The sequence below is a fragment of the Carcharodon carcharias genome, chromosome 7 (genome assembly GCF_017639515.1).
Source record: "Carcharodon carcharias isolate sCarCar2 chromosome 7, sCarCar2.pri, whole genome shotgun sequence".
NCBI classification, from domain to species: domain Eukaryota; kingdom Metazoa; phylum Chordata; class Chondrichthyes; order Lamniformes; family Lamnidae; genus Carcharodon; species Carcharodon carcharias.
In genome coordinates this window covers 120,602,528-120,622,933 of record NC_054473.1, presented here as the reverse complement: position 1 = coordinate 120,622,933, position 20,406 = coordinate 120,602,528, and the positions used below count along the sequence as shown (strand labels likewise).

Genomic DNA, 20,406 nt, shown 5'->3' with positions numbered 1-20,406 from the left:
ATACTTGGTGGCCTGCACTTTGGGTGAACTAGAGGTGAGTGCACAGCAACATTCTTGCACAGCTTGCCAGGGTCACCTGTTGCTTTGTAGGCTTCAGGGCAGCCTTGGGGCCGGAATGAAGTACCACCCTGCCATGGAGGCAACTGTTCTCAGGGTGGGGAAGGGGTCCGGGGCAACTGTTGTCCAGCCTCATTCTTTGCACCGCATGGAATTGTGGAAAAATCTCACCAGAAAGCAAAACGATTTCGACAAACTCTAAAAGGAGCTGACGAAAGGAAACTCAGTGGCGATTTAAGTTATCGAGGTGGGTGAGGGGGGGCAACTGCTGCTCTGGCGTTGGATCCCACACACAAGAAATCGAGGTGGGGGAAGGGTAGGCAAGAGAAGTGGCCACGTGGTAGGTACACATGTATAATCTGACCATTCCTCTGCAACTGAGACAGTTCAGGTGTAGCCATAGTGATACGATTGGGGTTGGGCTCCTAGACTGCCCACCCATGCAATCAATGTGGAGGCATCAAAGTGCCACCAAGCACTCCAGACCCCATTCTCCCTCCCCCTGCACAGACTGTGAGTCTGTGACCACTTTACTGGACGATAGAGCAGTTGGACTGCACACATTGTACAATCTCCTCGCCAACGCTGGCCATGTAGTAGTCACTGCTGGAGGTGCTCACAGCCCCTTGCAATCTCAGCATCTCGGTTAGGAGCAGTCTTCCCCATGTTGCAGGCTGACAGGGCAGCCATGCAGCGCACTCATCCATGGCCATCCGAGGGGTGGCCAGCACTCTCCGGGAAGCGCTAAGGGGCTGTCACAGAGGGCCAGGAAAGGTGCTAAGTACACCCATGCTAACCACGTCTCTCTCTCTTTCATGCTGCAGGAAGACCACATCAGGATCATGGAGCCGGGTGACCGAGTTGTATGCCTGATGGCTTACGGAGAGCAGAGAAGATGGAGGTGAGAGCGACTGAGGCACCTGGCCGCGCAAAGGCAGAACCAGCAACCTCATGAAGAAGGGGCATCGGGGCTCCCGCACACAAGGGAACCATGGCTGGTTGGCATCTAGTGACACCCAGGGTCTATAGACGCCACCTGTCATTTCTGCAGATGACTGAGAACCAGTGTCACCAACTACCGCGCATGTCTAGGGACCTGGTCACTCAATATCTATGCTAGTGGCTTCTTTCAGGGTTCCACAGGTGAACCTCTGTGGGATATCAAAAGCCACCAGCGACAAATGCATCCATGAGGTCACTGATGCCATCTTCTCGAGGACACACAACTTCGTGCATTTCGCCCAGGACTGTGACAGCCAGGATGCAAGGGTCATTGAATTCTCCCGGATCTCGGGATTCCAACAGGTGCAGGGTGCGATTGATCATGTGGCGCTCAGGTCTCTGTCGCTATACACAGAGGACTACATCAACCACAAGGGATTCCACTCACTGAATGTGCAGCCGGTGTGCGACCACCTGCAGATGTGTGCACGGGTTCCAGGGAGTGTGCAGGACCCCTACATCCTCAGTTGGTTACAGATTCCTGCTGTGTTCCAGGGTCCACAGAGGCTGAAGGGTTGGCTCCTTGGAGACAAGGGCTACCTACAGAGGCCGTGGCTGATGACACCCGTGCAGCCGCCTCAGACTGCAGCAGAGCCACGGTATAATGAAGCACATGCTGCAACTCGCAACCTGGCGGAGCAGACCTTCGGGATGCTGAAGGTGAGGTTCCGGTGCCTGGACCGGTCTGGTGGAGCTCTGCAATGTAATCCACGAAGGGTGTCAAGCATTGTCATCATCTGCTGCACCCTTTACAACCTGGTGCTGCAACAGGGTGAGGAGCTGGCTGAGGAGGAGATGGAGGAGATGGAGGAGCTGCACGTCTCCTCCAATGAGGAGGACACCGACAGGGATGAAGGCTGAGGAGGTCCTTGGAGGGGATGAGGCTTTTGCACTGACTAGATGAGGCAGGCGCACTCGGCAGGCCCACGTAGCTGCTAGATTTGTGGAGGATGATGATGACATGCTGTGAGGTGACCCCATGGATCCTCACATCGTATTTGTGAACATTTGACCCCAGTCTGGCTTATGGCAGTGCGAATACCCTCTGTGACAATGCTCCTGTCATGGAGATGCAGTGGAGGCCCTAATAGAATCTCAATTGCAGGGGGATGATGATGACGACATACAGTGATGGCATTCCATAAATCTTCACATAACCTCTGAGAATGTCTGAGTCCTGCTGGGCTGAGGGCAGCTCGCTTGCGCTCTGTGATCAGGGTCATATCATAGAGATGCAGCCATGAAACTTTCGAAGAATCTGATACTTTGTCTGCCTTCAGCACCTAAGACCTTCAGGAGCTGGAGCACAGCATCAGTGGTCACAGATGCTGAAGAGATGGGAGACAGCCCCTCCTTAAAGGTGCTGAGAGCACATCAAAAGAATGATGGAACTCTGTGGCACCTGTCCACGACATTCTGGCAGCAATGACAAGCACCACTGAGGTGCAGGCATCAGTAATATATCCAGGGAGTGTGAGGCTGGACCATCACTTTGGTCTGAAGGCTGCACAGGGCACAGGGAAGAGGCCCTGGACTGGGACACCTGCCTTTATCTTGTGCAGAAAGGTTTCACATCTGAGTGACAAGAACACTGTTCATCAGAACAAGGAGCTATAGGCAGAGAGACATTCTTGGGAGTTTATTTACAATAGTGAACATTATGTACAAGTGACTCACACCTGTGCCCAGGCTGTGCAACTAATTCTCTTTAATTTTCCTAACCCTGTCTTGTTGCTCCCCGGACATCCACAGCAGAGGTGGAGGCAGACTGCTGACTGTGACACCCTGCCTGTGATGAGATTAGCAAACGTCTTCTGGAGAGCTGAGACTTGGAGGGCTCCAGCCTGCTTTCAGGATCCTGCTGTGTGACAGTGGTGCCCTCCTCGACCTGTGGAGCTGGAGCTGCTGAGGTCACAGGAAGAGGGGATTTGGATTGACCGGACATTTTGGAGTCACCTGGATGGATGGGCATCTATTGATCCTCCTCCCTATGGGTGCCGGGGGCCCCAGGCTGACTCGAGGAGCAGGGGAAGCTGGAGTGAGATCGAGCTGTCCGGCACCCCTCTTGTGTACACACTGTTGGAGGCCAACTATTGCATCAGCTATATGGAATTGAGCCCGCACAGCAGTGAGAAGTCCTGGACCAAGGTCTCCATTGCAGCTACCACCTTACCAGCGTTGACCTTGGTGCGTTGGTATGCCGGCGCTATCACAGCCTGAAGGTAGACAGCCTCCTCCATTGTGCCTTGCCATCTGAGGAGTGCATTGGACATCCCTTCCTGATGTTCCCGAACTTGCCTTTGCAGCTCCAGCAACTGTGACATCACAAAGTCCAGAAGCTCGTCATCTGACTCGGTCAGACTCAGCAACGTTCTGGCCTCCAGCAGTCGTCCGAGTGCCAGACATCTGGGAAATCCCTGCCACTGCCTGCTGTGGGTCAGACAGTGCGATGTGCTCACCAGATTGTCCCACCAAGGTGTGTGTCTCTGCGCTGGTGGAGGATGTGGGTGAGCGCTGTGCTGGAACTTCAGAGAGGGTGCCTCCAGATTCCTCTCCAAAGGTTTCTTCAGGGCTTGATTAGAGGCCCTGGGTCATGGACTGTGTCGACTGTTTGGCAGAAGTGTCTGTGAAAGTACGTGGACATAATTAATGCATGGCAGTGGCCTGTGAGAGAGGACACATCTCACAGCATGGTTGTCTGATGGATGTTGCACCGCTGGATCTTCACTTGGTAGAGCAGCGCCGACCTCACCACAGCACAGGACCGGTCCAGTTCATGGCTGGCCAGCTGTTTTCAAAGTCCATGAGGACCTTGATTTCAGGCATTCCTCCACCAGTCAGCAACCTCTCTCTCTTGTTGTGTGCCAGCTTGTCCTACATGAATAGAGATGGAAAAAGTGTAAGCAGGACGCCTGCCAGGCCAGATGATAAGTATGCCTGGCCTGTATGGGTGGCGAGTGATAGAAACATAGAAAATAGGAGGAGTAGGCCATTCAGCCCTTCGAACCATTATGGTCATGGCTGATCATCCAACTCAACAGACTGCTCCCGCTTTCTCCCCATATCCTTTGATCCCATTTGCCCCAAGAGCTATATCTAACTCCTTCTTGAAAACATACAATGTTTTGGCCTCAACTACTTTCTGTAGTAGCAAATTCCACAGGCTCACACTCTCTGGATGAAGAAATTTCTCCTCATCTCAGTCCTAAATGGTCTACCCCGTATCCTCAGACTGTGACCCCTGGTTCTGGACTCCCCCACCATTGGGAACATCCTTCCTGCACCTACCCTGTCTAGTCCTGTTAGAATTTTATAGGTTTCTATGAGATCCCCCCTCATTCTTCTGAGCTCCGGTGAATATAATCCTAACCGACTCAATCTCTCCTCATATGTCAGTCCCGCCATCCCAGGAATCAGCCTGGTAAACCTTTGCTGCACTCCCTCTGTAGCAAGAACATTCTTCCTCAGATAAGGAGACCAAAACTGCACACAATATTCCAAGTGTGGTCTCACCAAGGCCCTGTATAATTGCAACAAGACATCCCTGCTCCTGTACTCGAATCCTCTTGCTATGAAGGCCAACATACCATTTGCCTTCTTTACCGCCTGCTGCATCTACATACTTAACTTCAGTGACTGGTGTACAAAGACACCCAGGTCTCGTTGCACATTCCCCTCTCTCAATTTCTAGCCATTCAGATAATAATCTGCCTTCCTGCTTTTGCTACCAAAGTGGATAACCTCACATTTATCCACATTACATTGCATCTGCCATGCATTTGCCCACTCACTCAGCTTGTCCAAATCACCATGAGGCATCTCTGCATCCTCCTCACAGCTCACCCTCCCACCCAGCTTTGTGTCATCTGCAAATTTGGAGATATTACATTTAGCTCCCTCATCTAAATCATTAACATATATTGTGAATAGCTGGGGTCCCAGCACCGATCCCTGCGGTACCCTACTGGTCACTGCCTGCCATTCGGAAAAAGACCCGTTTATTCCTACTCTTTGTTTCCTGTCTGCCAACCAGTTTTTTATCCATTTCAATACACTACCCCCAATCCCATGTGCTTTAATTTTACACACTAATCTCTAATGTGGGACTTTGTCGAAAGGCTTCTGAAAGTCCAAATAAACCACATCCACTGGCTCCCCCTCATCAACTCTACTAGTTACATTCTCGAAAAATTCCAGTAGATTTGTCAAGCATGATTTCCCTTTCGTAAATCCATGCTGACTCTGTCCATTTCTGCCACTGCTTTCTATGTGCTCAGCTATTAAATCTTCTATAATGGACTCTAGAATTTCCCCCACTACTGACTGGTCTATAATTCCGTGTTTTGTCTCTACCTCCCTTTTTAAATAGCGGGGGTTACATTAACTACCCTCCAATCTGTAGGAACTGTTGCAGAGTCTATAGAATCTCAGAAGATGACCACCAATGCATCCACTATTTCTGGGCCCACTTCCATAAGCACTCTGGGATGTAGATTATCAGGCCCTGGGGATTTATTGGCCTTCAATTCCATCAATTTCTCCAAAACCATTTCCCTACTAATACTGATTTATTTCAGTTCCTCCTCTCACTAAACCTTGTGTTCCCCAACATTTCTGGTACGTTATTTGTGTCCTCCTTTGTGAAGACAGAACCAAAGTATGCTTTTAGTTGGTCAGCCATTTCTTTGTTCCCCATTATAAATTCCCCTGTTTCAGACTGTAATGGGCCTACACTTGTCTTCACCAATCCCATGGACAGGATGAGGAAAATGATGGTAAGTGTGAGAGAGTCGATGGTGAACTGGAAGTGAGTGAGGGCCCTGTGGATGTGTGATGGGTTTGTGAGTGTGTGAGTTGAGTGATGAGAAGAGTGACTTACTCTGGCGGAACAGAGGAGGTCATTTATCCTCTTGTGGCACTGGTTGGCTGTCCTCTTCTGAAGGGCGTTGGCGCTGACACCGCCTCCCAAGCTGGATTGGTCACATTGCTGCCCATCCTGTGGCCAGAGCGGGAGTACAGGACATCCCAGTGGGCCTCCACAGCATCCAGCAGTCACTCCAGGGATCCATTGTTGAAGCAGGGGTCTGCAGTCTTTTTTCCTTTGCTGGCCATGTCTTCTGTGCAGCAGCGGCGAACTCGAAGTAATGAGCGCTGTGCTCGCGGCTGGATTTTAAACATGGTGCTTGGCGTGATGCAGCAGCAGGGTGATGGCCAGAGGGCAAATGAGAGCCTGCCAGCCATGGAAACGGTGTATTCCCCAGGACTGCATAAATAATGAGATGGGTTTGGGACGATACATCGTGAAAACCCACCATCGCAGCCAGTGAGTAAAATGTCGGTTTACCCGCCCACTACCGCACTTAGTGCAAATGTGGGAAAATTGCACAGCTATTCTCTGTTTTCTATGTCTTGGCCAATTTTCTGTCCATTCAGTTATTCGTCCCCTGATACCACATGCCCTAACCTTTGTCATGAGCCTGCAATGTGGCACCTTATCAAAGGCCTTTTTGAAAACATAAGTATATGACATCTATTCTATTATCCTTGTCTATCCTTTCTATTACAAATAATTCTATCAGGTTAGTTAAGCATGATTCCTTTTGGAATCCAAACTTTTAAAATTTATATTTTCTATCTCTAGATACTCTTATCATTTATTTTATTATGGATTACAGTATATTCCCTATCACTGACACTAAGCTGGCCAGTCTACTGTATTCAAATTTTTTCACCACTTGCCCCATTCAGACTGTCGCAGTGGCCTTATCACCAAATCACAACTTGGTCCATTGGCTCTACTTCACCCACTTGTCTCGAATCCTCTATTGTTTCTGAATTGTCACACGGCTCCTTTGACATCCAATACTGGTTGAGTAGCAATTTCCTCCCACTATGATTATCACCAGGAGATAATCCGGTAAGGAGCCGGCTCCAGCTTGACACGAGGGTCGCTGGAAAGACTGAAAGCATTGCCCTTGGTCTCCACTATCAACTCTGTTCCCTTGCATCTCTCTGGCAGCTGTCAGAAGATGAACCAGTTTGCAACCTTGATGTCATATTTTACCCTCTGACAAGCTTTCAACTGCATCTCTGTGCCATTACTAAGGTTGCCTCTTTCCAACTCTGTAACATTGCCCAACTCCACGCCTGCCTCAGCTCATTTGCTGAAACAGGGTGCAACTATTTGCAGTTGACTCCATGGTTTACACATCAGGAAAAACTCAAGATCATATCAATTCTCTGTAAGGTGATCTTTTGGAATTGCAGAATGGGAGATGACCAAAAATGCTATGTCATGTGCATTATCAACAAAAAAGATCCACTAACAGCTTGCTTTAATTTCTGTAACCAGATTCTCCAACATATGGATACACAACCATGCCTGTTGGTTCATTTTAAAAACAATGTTCCCAAGGAAAATCCCACAATGGAACAAGCTGCCAAAGGAAATAGTCACAGCCCCATCACTTGAAATCTTCATGACCCATCTTTAAGTATTTCCATTTAAAGTTTTTCATTATCAGGATTATCATTTCAGCAGGTCATGCCTGGTTTAGCTAGCGTTACCCATTTAAATGTTGGCAGAATATGTATATTAGTCTATGATGCCCACATAACTAAAACAGAAACAGAAGCCATGGCTTTGTTACCTCTGTCAACTAATTCCTGGCTGGCCTGCTATCTTCCAACCTCCCACAACTTCAGGGCATCCAAAATTCTACAGCCCCTGTACTAACTTGTGCGAAGTCCCATTGACCCATCACCCCTGTGATCGGTGACTTACATTAACTCCTGACCTAACAACACCATTTAAAAAAATTCTCATCCTTGTTTTTGAATCCCTCCACGATCTCGCCCCTCGCTATCCTCTTATGTTAAAGGTTCTGTACACACACGTCACGACTGTCACGTGACCATGGGGCGCTGGCTTCAGCATCGCTGCGCCTGCGCACAGGGCCGGCAATCCGCCTGCAGGAGTTGTCAATATGGCGGCGCCGGTACAGAGCGTGGGCTTTGCGGACTGATCTCTGGACTAGAGTGATCCGGCTGTCATGAAGACTTTCTGTGGTAGGGCGAATCCTACCACCGGCGCCATCGAGTGGGAGGAAGAGGACGAAGACTATGATTATCACCAGGAGATAGCGCGGTAAGGAGCCGGCTCCAGCTTGACACGAGACTCGGTCCAGCATTCACCGGCCCCCGGCCACGGAGTCCCGGCCCAGCACTCACCGGCCCCCGGCCCAGCACTCACCGGCCCCCGGCCCAGCACTCACCGGCCCCCGGCCCAGCACTCACCGGCCCCCGGCCCAGCACTCACCGGCCCCCGGCCCAGCACTCACCGGCCCCCGGCCCAGCACTCACCGGCCCCCGGCCCAGCACTCACCGGCCCCCGGCCCAGCACTCACCGGCCCCCGGCCCAGCACTCACCGGCCCCCGGCCCAGCACTCACCGGCCCCCGGCCCAGCACTCACCGGCCCCCGGCCCAGCACTCACCGGCCCCCGGCCCAGCACTCACCGGCCCCCGGCCCAGCACTCACCGGCCCCCGGCCCAGCACTCACCGGCCCCCGGCCCAGCACTCACCGGCCCCCGGCCCAGCACTCACCGGCCCCCGGCCCAGCACTCACCGGCCCCCGGCCCAGCACTCACCGGCCCCCGGCCCAGCACTCACCGGCCCCCGGCCCAGCACTCACCGGCCCCCGGCCCAGCACTCACCGGCCCCGGTCACGGAGACCCGGCCCAGCACTCACCGGCCCCCGGCCCAGCAGTCCCGGGCCCCCTGCCTCCACCTGAACCTAGATATTGGTTCAGTTTGGCATCTGCTCTGTGTATAGTAACTGAGGATAACTGGGCTTTATACTGTACGCACCCATGTGCTTTAATTAAAAGTGGTGCTGTAAGTGGGTTCCAATAACAGTGTGTGTAAGAGGGCAATAGGCCCAGCCACCACCCGCAGTGTACAGTAACTGGCCGGCCCTGTTCTCCATGTATAGTAAACGTGACTTTTTTTGATAAAATGCCTGTGATCTTGGCCTGCCTGCCTCACTAATGTTTTAAAGCTGGGACAATTCTTAAATGATTACGCATTACAGCAGATACAATTGAATCTGTTTATTTTTGTAAAGTGAAAGTTTACTAGATGTAATTGTATTGTTCTATAATGTAGGTAAAATTACCCTTAAATTCCTGTATTTAACTTGGTGGTTGAAACGCATTTTCCTTTTGTTTTAACCTTGGGGCAATGTTGAATGCTTGGTTTTTTTTGAGAGTAAGTCACCCAGGATAAACCCAGCCTCTTCTCTCCCTTCCTGTGAGGGAAGCATTGTTACTTTGGCTTGATCAGAATTGGAAAATCACCATATTCTTGTTGCATTGGAGTATGTTAATGGACTGCTGTGTTTTTAATGTTGAATGCTGATTTTAGTCACAGCACGGCTGAAACTTGAATATAGCGGCCTGTAATGTACATTGGAGAGTACATGTGGCAAAGGTGAAGACAGCCAGTTATACATATCAGAAATGGGAAAGTGAGCATGTCAGTAATACACTGGGGAATGAGTATTCGTTTACATAATAAATTGGCAATTTTGCAAACTGGACATGCCCTCAAATCCTGCATCATATCCCTTAGTGTTGCGATAGTGTGAGAAAGAAATGTTCACACTATCTCCATTCTGAATACTGGGCCTCCTAGCCTGTTCAAGGTGACAGACATAAATTGATCGATATTTGAACATCAACTCAAGCTTTCCCATTAGATGACAGTTTTAAAAAAATTCATTCATGGTATGTGGGTGTTGCTGATGAGGCCAACATTTATTACCCATCCCTAATTGCCCTTGAGAAGGTGGTGGTGAGCTGCCTTGAACTGCTGCAGTCCATGGGGTGTAGGTACATTCACAGTGATGTTAGGGAGGGAGTTCCAGGAATTTGACGCAGTGACAGTGATGGAATGACGATTTATTTCCAAAGCAGGATGGTGAGTAGCTTGGAGGGGGGGGCTTCCAGGAGGTGGTGTTCCCATGTGTCTGCTGCCCTTGTCCTTCTAGATGGTAGCGGTCGTGGGTTTGGAAGGTGCTGTCTAAAGAGCCCTAATGAGTTCTTGCAGTGCATCTTGTAGATGGTGTACACTGCTATCATTGTGCTTCAGTGATGGAGGGAGTGAATGTGGATGGGGCCCCAATCAAGCATGCTGCTTTGTTCTGGATGGTGTCAAGCTTCTTGAGTGTTGTTGGAGCTGCAGGTAAGTGGGGAGTATTCCATCACATTTCTGACCTGTGCCTAGTAGATGATGGACAGGCTTTGGGGAGTCAGGAGGTGAGTTACTCGCCACAGGATTCCTAGCCTCTGACCTACAAGAACTGGTGGCTAGTCCAGTTCAGTTTCTGGTTAATGTTAACATCCAGGATGTTGATAATGGGGGATTAAGTGATGGTAACGACATTGAATATCAATGGGTGATGGTTACATTCTCTCTTGTTAGAAATGATCATTGCCTGGAACTTTTGTGGCACGAATGTTATTTGCCACTTGTCAGCCCAAGCCTGGGGATTGTCTAGGTCTTGCTGTGTTTGGACATGGACTGCTTCAGTATCTGAGCAGTCACGAATGGTGCTGAACATTGTGCAATCATCAGCGACTATCCCCACTTCTGATCTTATGATGGAAGGAAGGTCATTGATGAAGCAGCTGAAGATGGTTGGGCCGAGAACACTACTCTGAGTCTCTGCCCCATTGCTGGACATGTAGGATAGTATTCTAAATATAAACCATGTGATTGATTCATTTAGATTACAGCCTGTAAGGATTCCCAGACATCCATTAACCTGGCTGCAAATCACCTGAACTCTTCAATTAGATTACAGCTAGTAAATGACTGAAAACCATTTTATCAGATGAACATTACACCATTTAGACTTAACTGACCCATTTTTCATTATTTTTCTATCAGGTCATCTTATGCAGATATGCTACACGACAAAGACAGGGTAAGCATTTGACACCAAATGAAGTACTGTGTTTATTGGTTATAAATGTGTATTCATTTAGAGGACATCACACTGTTTTAGACCGTACAGGATTCAAGCAGGGTTACTGGACTGTAATTAGCAGCAGGATCCTTAGAACATTTTCGCTACCTAATCCGTGGTATGAAAGTTCATCAGAGTAGCTCGGTATTGCATTGACTACAAACAAAAGACAGAGCACAGATCAGGAATTGAGTTTTAATTTTAAACTTTGAACAGGGTGTATGCTGTTTACCTGCAGCTTAGGTAATGAAGGTTGTCTGAACTACAGAAGATGAACAGTACTGAAGACTGTAGTTCTCTGAAAATATTTCCATAGCTAAAAATTAAGGCTTTTTCTTGCACCACCCTGTGGGCACCTGGCAGACAGAATTAGGTGAAAATAGGAAAAACTTGAAATAGGAAAAGATTGAAGGGTTACAGAGAAGGTGTGTTATATTATTTGAGCTGAGTGGGGAATTGTTATACATCTGAACAACTTCGGTGCAACAGATGCTTAACCCTATGACATTGTATTTGCAGAATGAAAAGTATCACAGTGGAATCCGGGCTGCAGTCTGCAGGGTGAAAGAACGAGGCCAGAGGGCAATTGTCTTGGACATTGGAACTGGGACAGGCCTGCTGGCCATGATGGCAGTGAGAGCTGGTGCTGATTATTGTTATGCAATCGAGGTGAGATTGTAGGGATACATTACACTTCAGTTTTTCATTTTGTTGTGTTTGAGTTTATACACTTCCAGTAAAATCTTTTCCTGAGACTTGTTGATCCTCTGAATCTTATGGTTTTGAAGACCAAATGAACAAGCTTACAACAACAGTTTAATTACTTTGTTTAACAGCAATACAAAATACAGAAAGTGCTACTCCATCCAAAAAAAAACTACTGCCAGAATTAACTGACCATGGAAGTAGTCTGTTAGTTGCATGTGGTGAATATTTCGCTTTGATGGATTGGCTCTGAACTCTCCCTCTATCTCAAACACTTGACAATTTTTTTAGATTAATTTATGCGATCTGTATGTCTCTGACTAGGCCAGCATTTGTTGTCCAGCTCTAATTGCCCTTGAGCAGATGATGCTGAGCTGTCGTCTTGAACCGCTCTATTCTTTATCATGCAGATACATCCACATTACTTTTAAGAAGGGAGTTCCAGGTTTTTGATCCACTGACATTGAAGGAACAGGGATATGGTTCCAAGTCAAGATAGTGGGTGGTTTGGAGAAGAACGTGCAGATGGTTGTGTTCCCATGTGTCTTTCTAGATGGTACAGGTTGTGGTTTAGAGGGTGCCCTGTTGAAGGGCTTGGTGAGTTGCTGCAGTGCATCGTGTATCTGGTACAGAGTGCTGCCACTTTGCAGTGGTAAGTGAGTGCTAAAGATGGTGGATTGGGTGCTGATCAGGTGGACTGCATTGTCCTAGATGGTAAAAAGCTTCTTGAGTGTTATTAGAGCTGCACTCCTCAGGGTGAATGGAGAGCATTCCATCACATTCCTGATTTGTACCTTGTAGATGATGGAAAGGCTTTGGGGAGTCAGGAGAAGACTTACTTGTCGCAGAATTCCCAGTCTCTGACCTGCAATTGTAACTATGGTATTTACGTGGCTGGTCCAGTTAAGTTTCTGGTCAATGATAGGATTTTGATGGTGGGGGTTTCAGCTGTGTTAATGCCATTGAACATCAAGAGGAGATTTGTCAGATACTCTCTTGGCTGGAGGCGGCACGAATGTTACTTGCCACTTACCAACCCAAGCCTGAATGTTGTCTTGCTGCATGAACTTCTGCAATATCTAAGGAATCGCAAATGGTACTGAACAATGTGAAATCACCAGCAAATATCCATTACTGACCTTATGTTGGAAGGAAAGTTACAAATGAGGCAGCTGAAAAAGGTTGGATCTGGGGCACCACCCTGAGGAACTAACGCAGTGATGTCCTTGGGTTGAGATGATTGACCTCCAACACCAAGGATCATCATCTTTTGTGCTAGGTGCAAGTCCAACAACTGGAGGTTCCTCTCTCCTCCCCCCCGCCCCCGTCCCCAATTCTCACTGACATAAATTTTGCTTGGGCTCCTTGATGCTCTGAGGAAAAAATGCAGACTTGAGGTCAAGGGCAGTCACTCTCTCCACGTCTCTTGCGTTCAGCCCTTTTGTCCATGTTTGGACCGAGGTTGTAACGAGATCAGGAGCTGAGTGGCCTTGGCACGCATGCTAATGCTCAGCAAATGATGCTCTTGGTACTGTCAGTGGCACTTTCCATCACTTTGCTTGTGATTGAGTTTAGATTGATGGGTAGTATTTGGTTGGATTTGATTTGTCCTGCTTTCTGTGAATAGGACATACCTGGGCAAGTTTCCATTGATAGATGCCAGAGCTGTAGCTGCATTGGAGCATCTTGGCTAAGGGACATGGCTAGAGCACAAGTATTTTGTACTACAGCTGGGATGTTGTCAGGGCCCAAAGCCTTTGCAGTATCTAGTTACTTCAGCCATTTCTTGATATGTGAGTGAATTGAATTGGCTGAAGACTGGCTTCAGTGATGTTGGGGACTTGAGGAAGAGGCTGAGATGAATCATCCACTTGGCACTTCTGCCTGAAGGTGGTTGAAAATGTTTTAGCACTGAGTTACGGGGCTCCCCCATCATTGAGGATTTCATTATTTGTGGAGCTGCCACCTCCCGTTACTTGTTTAATTATCCACCATCATTCATGACTGGACGTGGCAGGACTGCAGAGCTTTCACCTGATCCATTGTGGGATCGCTTAGCACAGTGGTAGTGCTAATTGTCGTTTAAGTTACTAGTTATTTGTCTGTGGGTTAAGATTCTTTACTGAAGCTGTATGCTTCATGTGACCTCTTATCTCCTTGATAAACTGACATTGTCCCTGGAGGGAAGCTGCTTGTTCATCTGCTGTTTGGTGCAGGTATTCATAGAAAGACACAATATGGGAAAAAATAGTTTGGAAGAGACAATGTGGCTAATGTAATGTAATCTCCATCTTGTCATTCCCCACAGGTTTTTAAGCCAATGGCTGATGTTGCTCGGAAGATTGTGGATAAAAATGGATTTGGCAACAAAATTAAAATCATCAACAAACACTCAACTGAGGTGACAGTGGGACCAGGTAAGGGACCTGGGGTGGGTAGGGTGCTTGATGGCTGTCATAGAGTCATAGAGGCCTACAGCTCAGAAAAAGGCCCTTCGGCCCATCCAGTCACAAGAACACCCCTCGACCATCACCGTCTGCTTCCTGCCACTCAGCCAATTCTGGATCCAGTCTGCCAAATTGCCTTGTATCCCATGGGCTCTTTCGTTATCAGTCTCCCATGTGGGATCTTATCAAAAGCCTTGCTGAAGCCCAAGTAGACTATGTCAAGTGCATTGATCTCATCTACACACCTGATCACCTCTTCGAAAAATTCAATCAAATTGGTCAGACGTGACCTCCCCTTAACAAAACCATGCTGACTGTCCTTGATTAATCCCTGCCTCTCCAAGTGTAGGTTAATTCTGTCCCTCAGAATTGCTTCCAATTGTTTCCCCACCACTGAGGATAGACTGACTGGCCTATAGTTCCCTGGTTTACCCCTTCCTCCCTTCTTGAATAATGGTACCACATTGGCTGTCCTCCAATCCTCTGGCACCTCTCCTGTGGCCAGAGAGGTATTGAAAATTATTGCCAGGGCCCCTGCTGTCCCCTGCCTTGTCTCAATTAACAGCCTGAGAGACATTTCCTGGAGATTTACCTACTTTTAAGCCTGCCAGACCACTTAGGCTATTGGTGGGAAACAATGAGGCAGTGGGGTGACTGTTGAGTTTAGCCCCCCCATTGAAAGAGTTGCTTGGATTCCTGGATTAGTTTTATTTTTTGGGGAATGGGTTCTTTTAGCTCAGGCCCGCTCCCCCGGATCTGCCGGGCCTAGTTGATATCTTTGGGCATGATGGTGACCTGCTTGGTGTGGATGGCATACAGTTTGGTGTTCTTGATGAGCCCCGTCAGGCCTGGTGTACCTTGTTGTTGGGTTGCGATGTCATGTGATCAGCATTGTGGCAATTGATGCAGCTGCTTTTAAGCAGTATATTACATTTGGTGGAACTTAATTTCCATGACCCTCTATCAACAGATCAGCTGTCATATACAATGAAAATAATTGTGGCTGGGGGGTTTGATGAGAGATGGCTTGTTGAACATGACTTCCCCCTCCCCAGTATTCAGATGGCTATGTCTGATTGTTGGACCAGTAGTAAGTTGAAAATTCTCAGGAAGCACAATTTATACACCGGGATTTTAAATGGCAAAAAACCTGAGAATATAGTGTTTATTGTTGAGTTTTATTTGCCTGTTGTCTTCAGAACCATGATTGAAAATCCAACCAAGTTGTTTGATGTTAAAGTGGAGCTTCTGATGTAAATGATGGTGTCCCAATTTCTCAGAGCTAGTTCTACTTAAATCTGTGAAGCTCCAGCTGTTTAAATCCATTCATTACAATTCAGTGAGCTGGTGCTAATAAATAGTTGCACTGAATATTGAGCTGCCCAGTGTGGACTGAAGTCGCCTGTGTTAGCATCAGGGAGGCTTCTGGATAGAGTGGAGCAATCGACTCATAGTTAGCACTGGCAAGAACAGAGGGGTTCCTGAAAGTTCTGGAACTGCTGAAATAATAATCATTGTGCTGGATTATTACAAGAACCAGCCTGTTTTCTTGTAGTTAGTAAGATTTAGAGAATGCGCCCAAAGAAATGTTGATCATGCAACATACCAGTGGAAAATAATGTACACTTTCAGTAAAGACTCTATGGAGTGCTTATACAACATACATTGTTTTACTTTTTGTACACTCAGTTCCAAGGTTAGATCATCCTGTTTAATGGAATCCTTAGCAGACTGTGCGATATATACCTTCCTCACAGTGATTTCCATCTTTTAGACGGTGACATGTCATGTCGAGCTAATATCTTGGTCACAGAGTTGTTTGACACTGAACTTATTGGAGAGGGCGCACTCCCAAGTTACGAGCATGCTCACAAATACCTTGTTCAGGTGAGTTAGTGCTTGAGGTTATGGAGACTTGACATGTTGTGACTCTTACTCTGGAGCTTCTTACAGGCCATCTATTCAAGGAAATACATTAATATATTTGATCTATAACTGCATTGTAAATATATGTTCTTAATTATATGGTTTCTGATAAAGATCACAATAATTATATTATCAGTTCTAATAAAGCAAGATATCCTGTACAGTCTAAGCCATCTGTTTCCTTCTATCGATCCCAACCATCGGCTGACAGGAAGAATGTGAGGCAGTTCCACACAGAGCCACAGTTTACGCACAGCTGGTGGAGTCAGAGCACATGTGGGCCTGGAATAAAGTGCTGCCGATTCACATCCAACTGGAGGGAGGCAAGGGTGAGAGGGTCATTGTGCCATCAAGGGACATGCAGATGTGTGCCGGCTGTCCCTGTGTCTATGACATCCAACTGAACCAGGTGAACAGGAACCACTTTACAACCCTGACAGAGGCCATAGAAATATTCAGGTACAGTATAGTGTATCCAGTGAGAACATGAATACTTCGTTACTTTGTGGATAGATAATATAAGAATATTTAAAAAAAGGAGTAGGAGTAGATTGTTTGGCCCCCTCCAGCCAGTTCTGCTATTCAGTGCGATCATGGCTGATCACCTGTTTCAACTGCACTTTCCAGCTGGCTCCTCTTGTTCCTTGATTCCATGAGAGATCACAAATCTATTGATCTCAGTCTGGAATATCAACGATGGAGTATCCACAACCCTCTGCAGGAAACAATTCCAAAACCGAAATTCTCTGAATGAAGAAGTTTCTTTTCATCTCAGTCATAAATGATCGCTTCCTTATCAATGACTAATCCTGTGTTCTAGATCCCCAACCAGTAGAAACAATCTTGCAGTGTGGACCCTGACAAGCCCCTTCAGAATCTTTTATGTTTCAATGAGATCCCCTGTCATTCTTCTAAACTTGAGAGAATATAGACCCAATTTACTCACCCTCTCTTCATGGGATAGTCCTCTCATCCCCAGAACCAGTCCATTGAACGTTTGCTATACTGCATCCAATGCAATGATATCCTTCCTTAAATATGGAGACCAAAACTAGCACATTATTCCAGGAGTGGTGTCACCAAAGCCCTGTACAGCTTTAATAAGACTTCTTTATTCTTGTACTCCAGTCCCCTTGCAATTTAGGCCAACATGCCATTTGTATTCCCAATTGCTTGCTGTACCTACATGCTAACTTTCTTTCTTCCTTGTGTGAATTTACCCAGCTCTCTGATCATCAACATTTAAAAGTTTCATTCCTTTTTAAAAAAAAATATTCTGGTGTTCTGATCTTGCTCCCAAAGTGGATAACTTCACATCACATTATTATCCCTCTGCCACTTGTTGGCTATTCAGTTAACCTATCTATGACCCTTTTGCAGCTCCTTTGTGTCCCTGCAGCTTGCATTCCTACTGAACTTTGTAACGGTAGAAAACTAAGACACATTGGTCCTGGTCTCTTCTTTTAAGCTGTCAATACATGATTATAAATAGCTGAGGCACTGATCCTTGAGCATTCCACTAATTACAATCTGCCAACTTGAAAATGCCCCTTTCATCCGTACTCTCTGCTTCCTGTTCATTAACCAATCCTCTGTCCATGCTAATTTATCACCCCTCCAACTCCTTGAGCCCTTATCTTGATTATTAACTTTTTGTGTTGTATCTTATCGAATGCCTTTTGGAAATCAAGTATACTACATGTAGTTTACCTTTATCTACCCTACAAGTTACATCCTCAAAAAAACTTTAATACATTTGTCAGACACTATTACCCTTTCTTTAAATCCATGTTGACTTTACCTGATCAAACCATGATTTTCTAAATGTGTTGTTTAGATTTCTTTAATAATAGATTCCAGCATCTTCCTGATGACCGATATCAGGCTACGGGCTTGTGATTCCCTGTTTTCTCTTTCCTTCCTTTCTTTAATGATGTACTTGTTACATTTGCTATCTTCCAATATGCTGGGACAGTTCAAGAATCTAGGAAGTTTTGGAAATTTCTAAACAGTTGTTGAATCCAGTGCCCTTGGTTTGTTGGAACTAAAGGATCCAAGCTGCACGCTTTGTTCAGGGTGACCGAATTGGTACATGACAGAGAACATCAGGAGGTCGTTGTTAGCTTAAACACAAGCTGTTTATTTAGAAACTAAACTCTATAACTATACTTGTGTGCGCACAACATAAAACTCTTGTCTTCACACTCAGTGACTAAGACTCTCTCATATAGAGATAGCCAATGCTACTCTGTTATTGGACAATAAGATCATGTGACCTTACATTACAATACTCGTCCTAAAGGTTTATTACATCTCAGATTACTACATCCCTCCCCTTTACTGAAAAGAACATTTTACAATTTTTCAATACATCACGTTATTTACGCAGTTCGATTATTTACTAAGTCAGTCTCTCTGGAGGTTTCCTTATGCAGATAGAATGTCTCAGCTCTGCAGCTTCTGAAGTTTGGAATCTCTCTTACTGAAGTCATCAAAGCATCAGGTTCCACAGCAGGTACCTGTAAATTTGTTGCTTCGACTCTATAGGTACAGTCGGCCCTTCAAATACATTTGTACTGTTGATTCAGCCTCGAGCATTGGTGGAATCACTTCTGCGTATTTGGTTTCTCCACTTCATATGTGATCCACATGTCATCTTATTATTCGATCTTTAACTTTCACATGGTAGGAAAGAGGTCCCGTTACAGCACTTATTTCACCGAACAACCATGCTGGTCGTTCTCTAAACCTGCATTAAATGTTCTGTCCTGACTGTGACAATCATGTCCTGTTTTCTGATTTTCCTGCCTCCTTTTTACCACCAACCCCCCCCCCCACCCACCCACCCAATCAGTCTTGATCGGAAACTTTATTAACAGCTTCATTACCAGTTCAGTAGGTGTGTTCAGCACCTGTTGTTGAATGAGGGGTGGTTCGATAGTGGAATAGAAATCGTTCTAATTTAGTCGCTATCGAATCTCCAGACAATTTCTTTATACCACTCTTGGCAAGTCCATTTGAAGAAGGATAGTATGGAGAGCTTTTCACATGAACAATACCACTGAGGCTTGTAAATCAGTTAGATTCAGCATTTGTGAATACCGTTCCATTATCTGATACTAGCACTTCAGGTAATCCTTTATAGCAAAGCTTTGTCAGAGCTCGTCTATTGTCGCTGACGAGTGGGTAACCTTGCTTCATATATACCTATATATTTTGAGTGCGCGTCTATGATAAGGAGAAATATTGTTCCCATAAAGGGTCCCATATAATCGAGGTGTACTCACACCCATGGCCTTCCTGGCCGCTCCCAGGGGCACAATGGGGCTGTTGTAAGTAATTTTTGTACTTGTTGACATTGCATACAACTCAAGACTTTCTCACATAGAGGTAGCCCACACTACTCTGCTACTGGACAAAAAGATCATGTGACCTTACATTACAATACATCTCTGATTACTACACCAGTGCATCCACTATCTCTGCAGCTTCACACACCTTAAACCAGCTTATATTTCACCCCTTTCTTGGATTCACTCAAGTTCTGTCGAAGAGTCATGAGGACTCGAAATGTCAACTCTTTTCTTCTCCGCCGATGCTGCCAGACCTGATGAGTTTTTCCAGGTAATTCTGTTTTTGTTTTACCTCTTTTAGAACCCTTGGATGTGGGCCATCAGGTAGGGGTTGAGGAATCAAAATTCTCATCAAATGTGCAGTAGAAATGCCTAATTGTATTGTTGAAGCCGTTGGTGCTTGGGAATGGAGTACTTTCCATTTCAAATATTCGGTATTGACATAAAGTACTCCAAGATTAGACAAACAACTCCAAAATAAAACTCTGCTTGTGTGTTAATGGGGACAGATTGTGAGAGTGGGGAGCTGGTGAGTTGTGTAGCCCTTTCATTACATTGCCTCTGCTCATCTGAGAAAATAAATGGAGCTTTGATTTTAGTTGTGCCTTGTTCTTTCTGCAGGGTGGATTTCAGTAAAGCAGTGAGCAGCTTGCCAGCCCGGCACACTGTGCAGACCCGAGCAACTACCAGTGGCTTAGCTCAGGTAGCATTGTCCTGGTGGGACATAGACATGGACCCTGAAGGGAATATCAAATGTACCATGGCACCATACTGGGCCCATCCAACTCCAGATAATATTCAGGTAAGACAGTTTCCTGGTTCCTGTTCCATAAAATGTGTAGCTGACAGCTGAAAGTTGACTGATACAATCCTCCTTTGGCTTCAGG

At 46.5% G+C, this 20,406-nt stretch overlaps 1 protein-coding gene across 4 annotated transcripts in view; it reads left to right on the top strand.

Moving 5' to 3' along the window:
• Positions 1-8,024: 8,024 nt before the first annotated feature.
• The window catches only part of prmt7 (protein arginine methyltransferase 7), a 39,002-nt gene continuing 26,620 nt past the window's right edge, over positions 8,025-20,406 (top strand). For all 4 annotated transcript variants that reach the window (XM_041192070.1, XM_041192071.1, XM_041192069.1 and 1 more), the window contains exons 1-7: positions 8,025-8,206; positions 11,010-11,046; positions 11,608-11,757; positions 14,102-14,210; positions 16,015-16,127; positions 16,378-16,625; positions 20,141-20,321. In XM_041192070.1, coding sequence (XP_041048004.1) covers positions 8,112-8,206; positions 11,010-11,046; positions 11,608-11,757; positions 14,102-14,210; positions 16,015-16,127; positions 16,378-16,625; positions 20,141-20,321 — 933 coding nt within the window. In that variant the 5' untranslated portion in view covers positions 8,025-8,111. The remainder of the gene's footprint in view (positions 8,207-11,009; positions 11,047-11,607; positions 11,758-14,101; positions 14,211-16,014; positions 16,128-16,377; positions 16,626-20,140; positions 20,322-20,406) is intronic.